Below are 14,640 nucleotides of genomic sequence, written 5' to 3'. Positions count from 1 at the left end.
CGACTTACCGACCAACTTTCGGCCGGCTGAACGACATTCGGCTTGCTACCGTCTGTCGGAGGATACAGGACCCGACGCAGGAGAGTGGGGACCCGATTACAAAGTCGGGTCGAAGCCCGATTACATGTATTTTCAAAAAGAAACAAAAAGGGAAGACGGTCGGCTGGGCCGATCATTCATCCTAGTCGATCTCTTCAACCGATGGAGGATCGGGAATGATCGGCGTCTCGACCGTGAGCAGCGCTGGGTCAACGGCAGAAGGATGTCCTTCAGTCGGCAAAGAGTGGGCTTCAGTCGGCAAAGGAGCTTCGGTCGGCACCTGCTCCGGGATAGCTTCCTCCGCTAGGATGACGCCTTCCGACGGCTGGTCGGCCTCTTCTTCGGCTCCTTCCTCTTCGGCTCCTCCCTCCGCTCCGCCTCCTTCTTCCTCGACGAACGACGGGACGACGCGACTGACGTCCACCTCCGGGTACAAGGCATGGACGGCGTCCCGACCATCCTCGAACCCGACCCGGTATGAGGCGAAGCCCGACTCGAGCATCTCCTCCCGGTATCGGTCGGAGGCCCGGAAGTCCTCCACCGCCCGATCGGCCGACTCCCTCGCCGACCTTGCCTCCTCCTCAGCACGGGCAAGCTCCTGACTCGCCGACTCCGCCTCGGCCTTAGCCATTTCGGCGTCGACCTGGGCGATGGACAACTCCTCTTCGGCTTCAGCAAGTTTCTCCAGGCCAGCCCGAAGTTGCTCGCGTTCCCCTTGGAGTTCGGCGGTGGCACCATCTCGTTCACGGCGAAGGCGACGTACGGCCCGACCTTTGTGCTTGGCCTCCTTTTTGGCCGACCGGAGTTCGGACCCAAGCCGGGAGACCTCGTCAACCAACTTGGCCTCCCGGTCGGCCGATTGCTGAAGTTGGTCGGCCAGCATTGCCCTCTCAGCCTCGGCCGCCGTCGACTTTTCCTTGAAGGCTGCCCGAGCGTTGCCGAACCTTCGGTATCCGACCTCCAGTTCGGACATTGTGAAGATCAGCTGCCGGCGGAAGGAAGCTTCGTCAGAATCGCATGATAAACAAAAATTCCTAAGGAAAATTTCTAAGGAAGAGAGGACCCGAAGCTTACCTCGACCATCGCCGGGTAGAACCGAGACAACATCTCGGTCACCTGCCGAGTTCGCAGCAACCCCACGTCGGTTGGAAGGAGGATCCCTTGGCACAACCTCCTCGCAAGATCGTGGTCGGCCAACGCCGACGCACCCTCGGGGTAGTAGGCGCTTGGAGGCATCGACAGGCCCCCCGACCTATCCTCTTCCGCGGGCTCCATCGGGGACTTCCCCCGATCAGCTGCCCCGACCGACGGGACTGGCAGCGACGGGACGCTGGAGTTTGACCCGGCGCCTCCCGTTGCGCCAACGGACGCCGCCGGACGATGTTCGGTTTCCCGAACGTCATCCGGCTCCACCCGCATAGGCGAAGACACCGATACTCCTTCGGCCGCCTCCTCAGTCGGCCTCTCCTCGACTTGGACCATCGGAGCCGCAAGAGCTATGACCGGCTCCAACTGGTCGGTTGCCGACGACTCGACGATCGACGGGGCTGGGGTTGGCTTCTTTGCAGGACGCGAAGGGCCGGCCCCCGATGCTGGCCTCTTCCTCTTGGCGAACTGCCGAATCTCGGCATCCGTCGGCCTCATCCTCGGTGGTGTCCCTGCAATACCGACAAGAGAGTTAAAGGCTGGACCAAAAGCCGACCAAAAGATGAACAAAAAGAAAAGCCGGAGGATCGGGCGATACCTATTCGGGGGACCAGACTTAAGCCGGCGTCATAGAGAGCTTGTTCGGTAACAAGCTCCCTCTGCTTCGGTACCGACATGTCCTTCAGTCGGTGGAAGTCCTCCCGGTCGTCCGCATCCACCCGACTGTTGTCGTTGGCCTCTGTTCGGGGTATACCCCAACGAGAAGGAAAGCCCCAAGAAGAAGAGGAGGAAACAAAGAAAAACTGGTTCTTCCATCCATGAATGGACGACGGAAGACCAGTTATGAAAGCGAGACCCTTCCGGGGGTTGAAGAGCCACCACCCTCGGGTTTTAGGGTGGGGTCGGAGCACAAAGAAGGCCCGAAAGAGTGAAACACGGGGGTTGGTCGGCAAGAGCTGACACAACAGCGCGAAAGAAATGATTAAACGAACAGAGTTCGGCGCCAGTTGCGCCGGACAGAGTCCGTAATAATCAAGTAGATTCCGGACGAACTCCGAAATCGGAAGTCGAAGACCCGCGCGAAGGTCTTCAACGTACAGCGCTAGATCGCCAGGCGGAGGGTTGTTGACCCGACCGCCGGCCCCTGGAGCGGAGAGCCGAAACTGCTCCGGGATGCGATAGTGCTCCCGAAGCTGATCGACGTTCGGCCCCGAAAGCGAGGAGGCCTCATCTTCCGGAGCCGATCGGGAGTCGTCGGTCGGGTTCCCCGACCGAGCTCCCTGAGTCGGTTTCCTGGTCATTATGCAGGGACCGAAAGAAAAGAAAGAGAAGAAAGGAAGGAAGAAGGAGAAGGAGGGACCACGAACCGGATGGACCCTCCGCAAGCGAAGAAGAGCTCTGCCCACGACGACTGAAAAATCGCCCGGACAGAGTTTCCCCAGTGAAATGTTGCAAATGTGGGTCAGGGGTCCGGGAGGTCCTATATATATAGGGCCGACCGACGGTCGAGATCCTTCCGCGCCGACCGAGGACCTGCAGATGCGCGACGCGTGGCGCCCACCGATTCGCGGAGGATTCGGCGCGCCCCGCCCCGGGACGGCCGCACCGCCCGCATTAAATGCCGGAGGGGGCGCCGGCCAACCACCTTGACACGCGGCACGCGGGGCGCGGCCCTGCATTCACGCGCCCGCGCCGGTTCGCGTTCCCGATGGGATGCCTGACAGCGGCCCTCTCTCCCGCGATCGGTGTCGAATATCTGATCGACTGACGCCGTATCGTCCGGCGCCCGATCTTTTGACACCGACGTAACGACTGACGGCGACAAGACGTGGCGTCTGACACCTGACGCCGACGTGACTTCTGACATCGACTGGACGTCCGGATCGCTGGGCATTCATGAGGCGTCTGACATCGGATCATCCGGCAGTACGGTCGGATCTACACGTGCGACAAATCCACTCCCAGTCGTCCGGGATTGCTGTCCGAATGGAAGCATCGGCCTGCTCACCACCCGACTTGGGAGTGGAGGGGGGCAACTGTTGGGGGATACCCGCCGACCGACTACCGAAGGGCCCGACCGACCGATGGCCCGACCGACTATCGGGGGGCCCGACCGATCGGAAGGCCCGACCGACTGCCGGAGGGCCCGACCGCCCGCCCGACCGACTGCCGGAGGGCCCGACCGCTAGCCCGACCGACTGCCGGAGGGCCCGACCGCCCGCCCGACCGACTGTCGGAGGGCCCGACCGCCCGACCGACTGACGGATGCCATCAGCGGCTAACCGCCGGCCGTCCAACGGCCCATCGCCGACTGGGGGTATGTCGGGCGTATCCATCCCGACCGACTGAACCCCGAGGTTATATGGCCGACTTACATGAAGCTCGCCGACCGATGGAGGGGCCCGACACCACTCGGCTGGCTACCGACTTTAGGTCGGTTGGCTCCTCCAACCACCGTACAGCCGCCAGACGTTGTCAGCTCTGACACGGACATGCGGCGCAGTTACCTAGGGGCATTGTCTCGCCGAGAGCCGGGTCAACCCTGGTGATTGGACGGCCGCACGGCGACGTGACGTTTTCACGGCGGCTCTGACAGCCCACAGTGAGTTGACAGTTCCTCACTTGTCCGCGCCATTAATGACGGCGCCATACCTAGCTCCACTATATATATCGGGGAAGGCAACAGTGCAAAGGATCGATCCGCCCGTCTCTCCCACATACGCAGGCTCGCTCCTCTCCCTCTCTCTTTCTCAGAGCTCTCCGTCTGCATCTCACTGTTGCCCAGTCACCTCTCTGACTTGACCGTCGGAGGGTCCCCGCCGGAGCCGCCTCCGGTCAGTGCGGACTTCCTTTTGCAGGTGCACGCTTCCCGATGATCGGGCGACGAGGCGATTGGCCGCAACAGATAGAATGGTAGCTAAATTTTCTATAGAAAATTGCTGCCCCTTTTCCAGTCAGTATTGTCAAGCATCTCGATCGACTTCACATTAATATACTCTCCTTGATGGTGGAATCAGGTGATCTGATAAATTCATGAAAGGTCATTCCTGTGGAAGGGAGCAACTTTGAGAGGGTGCTAGCTGCCATCTTATGGAACAGAATTTTTTGTATTGTAACAGAATTCAAGAAGCAGTGAGGGATATGTAACTGAAAGGGCTCACAAATGAATTTTAAATAGTTTTTTAAGGATGATGGGAGATTCTAGCTAAACTTATCATTAAGAATTAATCTGGCAAGGAACTTAGGATGTTCTAATCAAACCCAAGATAAAATGTCTTCCTTGGTTTGATGGTCGCTAGGAGAGAGCTTCATGAATCAAGTGCCCTGTTATTTGTGATTGTCAGGACGATCATGTTGACTTGTTGATTGGTTAGGTGAACCTTGTTGTCCTCCCAATAGCTTTTAGATTTTTTTTTTTTTATATTCTTTTGCCAAGAAGATTTTAATCTTAAACAAGTTTAAATCAAATTAGCTAACAAAGTGTTTGGTGATTCTTTTTGTTGGGGGAGGGGGTTTGATCTACTGCATTCTAAGTATCTAGATCCAAATTTTGGGAGATAACACCATCCAAGAGTTGAATGCAAAACCTTGATTTGAGAAGCGAAGGGGTGTGCGTGGCCACGAGGGCAAGCCCCGGTTCACAAAACAATGTCCAGATGCATATTTCCTCATGGAATTTGGGAATGCTTAACACCATTTTCTTAAAAAGATGGGTAAAAACTAAGCACGCAAAACTTGCTTAATTGATGTCAATGACTTCATGCATGTGGTTATTGAAGGTCTTGACAATGGTACTTTGATCGACATCCTTCCCCAAATATTTTTGTGGTAACATTTTGTAATGTGGAAGGGTTTTTGTTAAGGTTTTTAAACAGTGGGACATGTATATGCAGAGAAAATTGTCATTATCTTCTTTCCAGTTCGATCAATTTATCATCAGTTTCAATGTGGTATGACCATGTCAGTTCGTGCAGGGATTTATTTAGAAAACATAATAAGAGGGTGTTTGATTGGAAGGAGTGGAGGTCTGCAATCGGAATCCGAATAGGTGACTCCCACTCCAACCGTTTGGTTGGGAGGAGTCCCATTCCGATTTCGATTTTGATTCCGAAGTGGAATGGGAATGGGTCAATCTATATAGAACTCAATCCCTACTCTCCTCTATGGATTCAATTTTCCATTTCAATTTCGATTCCAATTCTGATTCCGTTCACGAATCAAATGCTTCGGGGGATTTGACCATTTCGATTCCGATTCTAAGCCATTCCCATTCCTATTCCCATTTCCATTCTCATTTTGATTTCGGTTACAAGCCAAACGCCCCCTAAAATTCTTAAATAAGGGTATTCTTATGAGTGAAATTCCAGCATCCACAGCTAACCATGAAATTGGAAACACAGTGCCCCTAAACAAGATATAGAAGTAATCGCTAGTGGTTCCATTTGTTTTGCCCATCAAGCAACAGAATAGCATTCCTTGAATCCTCAACAGATCTGCAGTAGTCAGTATGGTGACCTCCAATCACCAACCCAGTCCTCTTAAATGCCCTTGTTAGGCCAATTAGCTCTGCTTTTCCTATTGAATTGTTGAATCACATGAAGTAGGTTTGTCAAATTTTGAAGAGTCTTAACATGAATCTGGACAATGATGTTAATATCTAGAACATATTCACATTGATAGATGCTCCCCCCACCCAAAAGCACATATCTTTTTCCAAACAAGGAACATAGTTATGAGAGCAATGCTATGACAAATTGACAAGGAACATAGCTATGTGAGCGATGCTTTCACCAGTACATCTTTCCAGACTCCTTATGTTTATTTTCTGTGGGCAGGAAGAACCAGTTGCGCATGGTGGCCAGCTCCGGCACGGCATGTTCGGTTCCTTAGAAAATAGAAAATGAAGCTATAGATTCTGAAATGTAGTTGGCCAAGTCTTACTCTGATTATTAAATCCTCAAATTTTAGAATATTTTTATTTTAATTTGTTATGAATCTCATACTTTAGACTTTGACATTGCGTCAACGGAGTTACACCTGCCCAATTAATCTAGTGTCATCCATGGTCTTTCCTAGTAAAAAGTTCTTTTTTGCTCATCTTTAATTTAGGTTTTGTAGGACACCATCTCACCATCTTTCGGAGAGATTTTTTTAAGAGAAGAGACTATTGGTCATTCCCCTTTACTTGGCATACATGACTCCAATCTCACTGGTCCCATTGTGCCCTCTTGAAGCAAAAGTGATATTCAACATGTAATCCGAGTCAAACGCCATCCAACAAAACTGCATTTTTTTTTTTTCATCACCAGTGCTTACTGATTTCTCCTATTCTTTTATCCACTCAACACACATGTTAGCATCAAGGTAGGTTGCCATTATTTAAACTAAGCCCCACAAGCTGACAGCATCTGTTGTTGGCCCAATCTTCACAGAAAGTAGTAAACTATTTATCTCCCCATTCACTGATTCCGTTTGTATTAATCAGGTTGTCGGTGCACCTCCCAACCATCCTCTGCCGTCGAATTTGACATCTCACTTTGTGTTATCTTTGGCCGACAGCAAACAGCTCGGAAACTTATGCTGACATATTAATGAATTGGATACCATTGAGCTAGGTTGATTAATTCTTGATAAGAGTGAACATGACTCTAACTACGTTCCCAGTTTCCCAGAACAAGAAACACTGTCCTTTTCCTTCCAAACTTAAGAAAACAGAACTCTGTTGATACCCAAGTTGCTCGACAAGAATGGTGATCTGACTTGCAAGACAAGATGGTGCATTAAAGTAGTCAAAAGACCAACAACAAGGACTTGTCTGTTGTTAACTAATTGAAGTCAAGCAGCATATACATTATGGGACCATTTTTAGATGCACCCAGTATGAGAAAGACTCTCCTTGAATTGTTTTTTTTTTTTTGTTTTTGTATGTGGATTCTATTTGGTTTTAAGCAAACTTTGGCAGTAGGATGTGTGGATTAGAGGTCTTGATGCTAGTTAATGGGTTTCTTTTGGGACGTCTAGGATTTAGTGATGTTTCCATGGGAGTATAGAATGATGGACGAACATATGTCTTTGCATGTAAATGCCATTTGCAGAGCCAAACTTGTGGTAATTTACTGATATTTTTTACATTTCTATTGCATGGTGGTGGTTCTTTTCCACTAGAGATTTTTAGATTTTAATGCATGCCACAGCCAAGGCCTGAGTTCCTAAATCCACTGGATCTGTGAAGCTATTGGGCAGAGCACATATTCTGGAAGATTTTATCTGTGGACTTGTTCCAGGAAAAACAAAAATAGAAACTTCGCCTGCATTGATCCCATTCCATTCCATTAGGTTTGCAACCATTATTTCTTTTAGACTAAGCCTAAATGCTGCTTCACATTCAAACCTTAGAGGTCGAGACAGTGCAATTCAAGATGGTCCAGAAGTGAGTTGTTATATTCTTTAACGATTGATTTGCCATCTGTTTGTTTGAATTAGGGCATGACAGATCTCTCTACAAGACTTTTTGCGGTGTGTCCGAGACACCAGGCTTGTCTAATCTTTATCATGTGGGGTAGAAAGAGTAGGTGGGTCATAATATTTACACCCATGTGATGATCTAGCAAACGTTTTATCTTATAGATTACAAATGAAATCCTGAAAATATACGGAAGGACCACAATAATCAAAGAATATTGTTGCCGAAATATATCATGTATGAAAACATTAGTAGCAACCAAGACAACAATTGGCACCAAATGACCCTCAGAACCCTCTTCATGGATAAAAAAAACCAACAAAAAAAAAAAAAAAAAAACTTGAATTTTGATATTAAGAAACTATATTAGACATGTGGTGAGACAGAGAAAACTCAAGCGTAGAAAGAATGAGAATCAACGGCACTGGGGGTTGCTGCCTGGTCCACCATAGTAGAAGTGCATTCCCCAGTCAGTGTTGGAGAAGCTCTTGATGTCATAGCAGCTGGCATTCTCGGCCCGTGTAGAAATGGACTGGGCTGAGCTAAGGCTGTTGTCGGAGTCGACAATCTCGAGGTTGCGAATGTAGCTGGCCTTCCCAAACCCATCCCCAGCAAAGTGGCCTGAGCCCATCTGGGTGGAGGTGTGCTCGCCGTTAGGTCGTGTGTTCACCACCTCCCCTCCCCACTGCACCATTGTGGCATGCTCCGATAGGTGTGTGAAGAGCTCGGCCGGCCAGTAGCCGACAAGCGTGTTCTCCCCGAACCTCATCCACCAATTTCCAAGCTTTGGATCCTGAAATTTATGCTTCCAAGGTCGTTAAATGTGGGGTGCAGGTTATATGTTCCAGGTCTGCAAAGTCCTGACTATTTAGGCGAGGTACTGAAAGGTACTTAAATTTGTGAATGGAATGTGGGACATGAACTAAATGCCCATCAATTATGGGCTAGGTATGACTCGCAACTGCATGACTTGGCTGCTATTGTCTGTGAAATTTGTTATTATTGTTCTGTCTCATGGTTAGACTAAGTGAATTGTGGCGTCGATGATAGGAGACGGGCTAAAGTAAGAAGATTACTAAGTGGGGTAGGTCAAGTTAGCATCAGGCCAACTTCATGAAACAAAGTGGCTCGATCGATCGATCCACATCTGACATGATACTGCCCTCACTTTGAGCATGAATGATTAAATTTCTTAAACTTGAGAGATGTACCTTCCATATGAGAATAGTAATATCATACTGGCTGCCTTCATATGATGATATTGGTGATATAGCTGCTCCAATGGCTATCTTGTTGTTGATCTGCACAAACCCCGAGCATAGAAGATTGTAGCACCCTGTTGCCTGATATGCGTCACTCTGTAGCAGCATAAGAACAAAGCATGAATTCATTATTATAGCTACTGTTAAACCGTATAATGTTGTCGAAGACTTGAACCATGTGTCCCATTAACTGTTGCTTACGGCCTCCTTGGAGGAGATAACCCTGATCAATTTAAATAAACAAGATTGGATCTTGTTTCGAGCTAACTGTCGGAGACTTTTATTCATAAGCAATATAATTAGTACGTAAACAGAAGTATATATAGCGAGCTTTGAGAGATTTTGAGGGAGAGGTTTTACCGTCCAGTAGATGAACAGCCTGGGCCTGCGGTCTCCATAAAGCTCAGGGCTGACCTGACTAGAAGGAAATGCAGAGCTTCAGATGGCGATTCCACAATGAGCAATTAGTATGCATCATAGAACATTCGTATAGTTGGGCCCATCAAATCCATGCAAAGGAGTGGATAGCTGTTTCTGGTGGTGAAAATGATTCTGGTGGAGGCATGGGAGTGAGAAGTATGGTGTAAGGTGTCTTGGGCCCAATGGATCAACCACTGGGCCTGTCATTTTAGAAGCTATATGTTGATAATGAGAGGTACTTTCCACTAGCATCCTTTTATTATTCTTTATGATTTTTTCCCGACAGGCTATTTGATTTCAGTGTAAAAGTTTGAGGTCCCCAATAAATTGGGTGGTCCTTGATCCCTAACTTTAAGTATACAAGAAATCTGCATTTAATGAAACTTGCTTCCATCCACTTGTATTATTATTTATATTCTTATCTTTTTGGTTGGGGGCGTGCATGAATGGAGTGAGAGAATGATTGATGGGAAATGCTTACATAGATAAAAACCCTCTCTCCTTTCTGTGTTTGTCCAGAAAAATGTTGTTAACATGATGTACTCTTTGAGGTCATTATTTGTTTGGAAATGATAATTTTGTACTCAGAGGTGGGGTATGTACATCATAAGTGAGGCAGGTGCTGGAGTAGGTGTTCTTATTCTTGCTCTCTTAGATATTTCTGTGTAAATTATATCTTGCATTATATGCACCAATATGATCATGCATCATGTCAATCATGCTATCTTATTCTCGTGGGCTAATCATCAAGACGCGTACGATGAATAGGATGAGATGATGTAATTGGTGTGGTGCATGGTTATATGGTATAGAATATAATTTTTTATTATACATATAGTACTAGCAAGGAATAGATGGATTGAATCTATGGATTAAGATGGTGTTGTGATTGTCAAGGAGTAGATGGACCTAGCGGCTGATTTCATCCTTAAATGTTGGTATGCTAAAATGTCAAAGCTTAGCATCCATCGTTACCTCGAGTCTTGGAGGGCATCGGATATTTGTTACTTCTCTAAATTTTCAACCTGGATAATTCAACAAGTTTGTCTCACCCCTCCCCTCTTCTAATTCATGCGAAAGATTGTGATTGAGAACTAAATCCAATTTGATTGATCCTGTATAATAGATAATTCTTCTAAAAGGTTTTTTTTTGGCTTGTGCAAATAAGATCTCCTTATTTCATTTTTGGCCTTTAAGGTTAGGTTAACAAAAAAATTTGAAGCTAAAAAAAAGAAAAAGTAAAAAAGAATCTTCGGGCAAAGTAGATATATATAACTACTAGATAATTACTCAGTATTTAAATTGTTGGCAAGTCACTTAGTGCTTTAGTTGAATTACTCACAAGAAATAACTAAAATAATTTATGGCCCTAAGCTATGAAACTGTGGACTGAAATTAAAGAAATACCTGCCAGCCAGCTTCGATGCTGTTGAGATCGGAGCCATTGAATGATCCTGAGAGGATCCAGATCTGGGAGAGGCTGAACTCGTTGGATGTTTCGACGGATGGATCCCAGACGTTGATGGTAGCCTTAGCCCCATAGATCTCTTGCGTACTCTTAGTGTAAGCAATTGCGTGCTAAACCCAAGCACAAAGCAAAACATAAAATTAGTCTGGTGGTTAGAAACGTATTTAATGCAGTTTCTCAAAACTACGAAACGCATGCTAGTGCTTGGACAAGATAAGGTACCATGTAATGTACGACACTGGCCAGCTACCGGAAAACTATGTTCACGAGAAATTAAACTGGTATTCTTCTCCCACTTGTCTCCGTGACTGTAATAATTATAGTATGTATGTGCGATACTAATCCATAATTTTCTTTTAGAAAAAAAGAAGAAGAACCTAAGGAACAGGACTAACCTTAAAAGAACTATAGCCATGATAGCTTCCTCCACTACCTAATGAATTCCTTCGACTTTTTACTAAAGAGTACCTTCGAGTTCAATGTGAAATCTGAGGAGCCGTGCAAAAGAGACAAGTTATTTTTTTTATTTAGGTGTTGATCTGAACACCATTCATTACCAACTCCTTCCTTCCCAGTTCCCCCCACCTTAGCAGAGACCCACATGTTTTTCTTTCTTTCTTTCCTCTCTCTCTCTCTCTCTCTCTTCTTTTTTTTTAAGGAAGAAGAGGCCCACCACATCTTTATTGCTCCTCTCAGCAGAGAGAAGGAAGCAAACAGACCCTAGGAAAAGAAGACTCAAGTCCTCCACCCTAAACAAGACCCCATTAGATGTCCCTTATCCACCCTCTCAGCTTCCCACTAGGACCCACTTCTTCAAGGTTCATTACAACGAACAAGGGAACAATGTGGAGGTCAAGTGCATACCTCGTGGCCATTGCCACCGACCACATCTGGTGCATCGGCCATTAATCTAGCAAGCGGCAGTCGCTGCTTCTTCTTCCCATAGTGATACAAGGATTTGGCTCTCAATACATCATCGACCGAGCTCCTCCGTATCGGAATGGTGCCCTTCGGGCAATGCCCAACATGGTGCCATGTTTGCCAAGCCCTTCTCGCTGCATTACTTGCATTGTAATTTTTCGGTCGCCAGCCGCCTCTGAATGCTGGCCTCTGAGATGACACTTTCTAACATAATTCACAAGAAATTTGGGTCAATTAATTATTATAGCTCAAAGAAAATATCAAGGAATAGAAACTCATAGACTCTTAAAGGAAGCAGGTACGTAGTTACCAACCTGAATCTTGTGGTTCTTCAGGAGGGGATGATCGAGAGCTGGTTGCTTGTGCCGGTGGACGCAGTCGATGATATCTCCATCCGGGCTCTATACAAATATAATTGAAAGAGCTAAGCCAAACAATAAAATCAAACGACTCTCTCTCTCTCTCTCTCTCTCTCTCTACCATCAGCCTTACCTCGATGGACCTCACGGCAGGCTTGTTGATCTTCTCCAAATGTCTTTGGATCCTTGCCAATCTAAGACTCGTGATACTTGTGTACCTCAAAGCCGACACGCTGAACGTTCCGTTGCCAATGAAAACAAGTAAAAGAAGGACAAGGTGGGTGATAGAAGGGAAAGACATGGAGCCAATCATCGAGCCACACCTCTCTCCTTTCCTCCTCCCAGCCTCCATATCTTTCAGTTTCCAAAGAGAACAGTTGAAGGCCCTTTAAACCTGAAACAAAGAAACCACATGAATCAGAGCCGTCCTTAACACCACCGAAGGCAAGAAAACGACACCTCTCTCACCCTTCGCTATAGTGCTTAAAATCTCTTTCTATTGCACTAGATGACATAGATAGAAACCACCATCGTCACCATCTCTATCAGTCCAACCCTCTCTCTAGCAGTCGCAAGAGTTAAAAAAAAGGGAGGGGGAGAAGGGAAAGTCTTGAAGGCGGAGTATAAAGACTTGACCTACCAAACACTAGAGACTCGTAATTGCAACTTGAACGGGCTAGCTGCCCTCAGCTGTGGGCTTTTTTATAGCGTTCGGCCTGGGTGCGCGCGGGCTGTTTGTCCCCCCCCTCGCTCCTTAGTTTTTTTATTGCTTTCTGGGTTTTGGTAGTCTGCAAAGTGGGAAGCCAGGAAAACTGTTTGATTTCTTTTTGGGTACAATAAATAAACAAGGGATGAGACTTCTATGCTGTTCTATTGTGCATGGACTGTCCTTTCTCCATCTAATTACCAAACATGCAATCAATATATGGTGGTCCTAACCTCATCAACACATCAAATACAAATTGCTAAGCTAAGTATGAATATTTTTTTGCTAAATTCTGTTAATAAGTGATTCAAGCTTTGTGATCTGGGGCTTGCCGAGTTGTCACGTTCTTATGCTTGGGCTTCTGAGTTTTTCAAAAGATGGGATATTCATTGTGTTCTTAAGAAAAATACGTAAATGGTAACAAAATTTATTGTATATTGAGAAAAAGGAAACTTACTGTGGTGATCAACAACCAAAGCAGTTTATCTCTACCATTTTTTTGCAAGATCCAATTCAAGAAGCTAGAGATCGATCGCTTTTTATAGGATATTTCGAAGAAGTCCCAACTTATCCTTAAGTTCTACTTGATGATGGATTAATTTAACAAATATCGGCTTCGTGAGACGCGGCTTTAATGGTGTCCATCGAGTTGGTAGATTGTTTCCAGAAGAAGGTCCTGCACGGGATGAATGACGTAAATAATGGACGGCTGAGATCTAGGTCTATCGAAGGTTCCTCGCCTGGGATTCCGTTCTCACGTCGCTTAAACGACACGATTACCATTACCACGGCGCAGGGGTCCAGGAACTCGAGATTACGAAAATACCCTTGAATGCTATGTTGGGAACGGCACCTTGGGGGGCATGAAGGTAAAATAGTGGAGACTTGCGTGGAAGCGGAAACGGAGGTGGTGGGGGAATTGGAAACTGGGAAGGCAAGACGATGTGACGCTGGACGTGACGGAGGTGCTAGTTGGCATGACGTAGGAACACTGTGCGTCCAAGTTTGTGTATTGATAAAAAAAAAAAAACACCAAAAGTTGCCGCTACTCATTTTATGGATGGCCCGATTTAAGCAGTGTTATACACGTAGCGCAACGTTTGTTATGTATGGTGCTTGTAATTTCATCACCGTTCAGCTAGTCACAATCGAGTTATTGAAGATGATGCTTGTCGGACTAAAGTGCAGACATGATGATCACTTAATATGATCTATTGAATCAACAATAATTTTTATTCCTCAGTCTAATCTCATTTTATCTCGACGGATGATCTACTTCGACAAGCAAATGGCAGATATCCGCTCCACAGACTTCAATTCCTCGGTTTGGATGATCTACTAGATCGGCTATGGTCGATCTATTCTTTCCATCAATAGATCCATCTTTCCTCCTAATTAGAAAAGTATGGATAAGGAAGGATTCCTCCGTAATAAAATTTTTCGTAAAAGAAAAGTCCACAGAATCTATCTGCGTGACAAATCTAGAAATCATCTGGACTTCCGAGATAGGTACGTCTCAAACTCTTCTCTTACAAATTAAAGGCTCCAAGATCCTCCAAGATATGCAATCAACTTCTCACTCTCTCCTCTCCTTGTTCTCCAATTTCCTAACTTGAGTGTTGAAGGGTCTACGCTGGATAACACCACTCCGGTGTGGACTTATTTTGCAGGTGTTCGGACGAAAATCCCATGGTGGTTCCACCTCGGCCACACCCACCTCGGCATCCGACCTCAGGTAGGGAGATCGGCAGCAATATTTGGCACTAGAGGAAGGAGCCTTTTTGACTAGTTTCAAAGTCTTATTTCAAGGCTAGTCCTGAGGTTCTATTTCGAGAGGAGAGGGAGTTCAACATCGA

The 14,640-nt window shown here is 46.6% G+C and overlaps 1 protein-coding gene across 1 annotated transcript; it reads right to left on the bottom strand.

The window, feature by feature from the left end:
* Window positions 1-7,858: 7,858 nt before the first annotated feature.
* On the bottom strand, window positions 7,859-12,740 carry LOC105055779 (protein neprosin-like). The gene is made up of 8 exons (XM_010937766.4): window positions 12,547-12,740; window positions 12,212-12,472; window positions 12,034-12,120; window positions 11,663-11,923; window positions 10,738-10,908; window positions 9,271-9,324; window positions 8,860-9,006; window positions 7,859-8,441 (listed from the first exon to the last, which is right to left on the bottom strand). Exons 2-8 carry the CDS (start codon window positions 12,428-12,430, stop codon window positions 8,064-8,066), a joined length of 1,317 nt encoding a protein of 438 aa, XP_010936068.1. The 5' UTR covers window positions 12,431-12,472; window positions 12,547-12,740; the 3' UTR covers window positions 7,859-8,063.
* Between the last annotated feature and the right edge of the window lie 1,900 nt (window positions 12,741-14,640).

Source organism: Elaeis guineensis, chromosome 12 (genome assembly GCF_000442705.2).
Source record: "Elaeis guineensis isolate ETL-2024a chromosome 12, EG11, whole genome shotgun sequence".
Classification (NCBI taxonomy): Eukaryota; Viridiplantae; Streptophyta; class Magnoliopsida; order Arecales; family Arecaceae; genus Elaeis; species Elaeis guineensis.
This window is presented reverse-complemented; position numbering and strand designations above follow the sequence as displayed.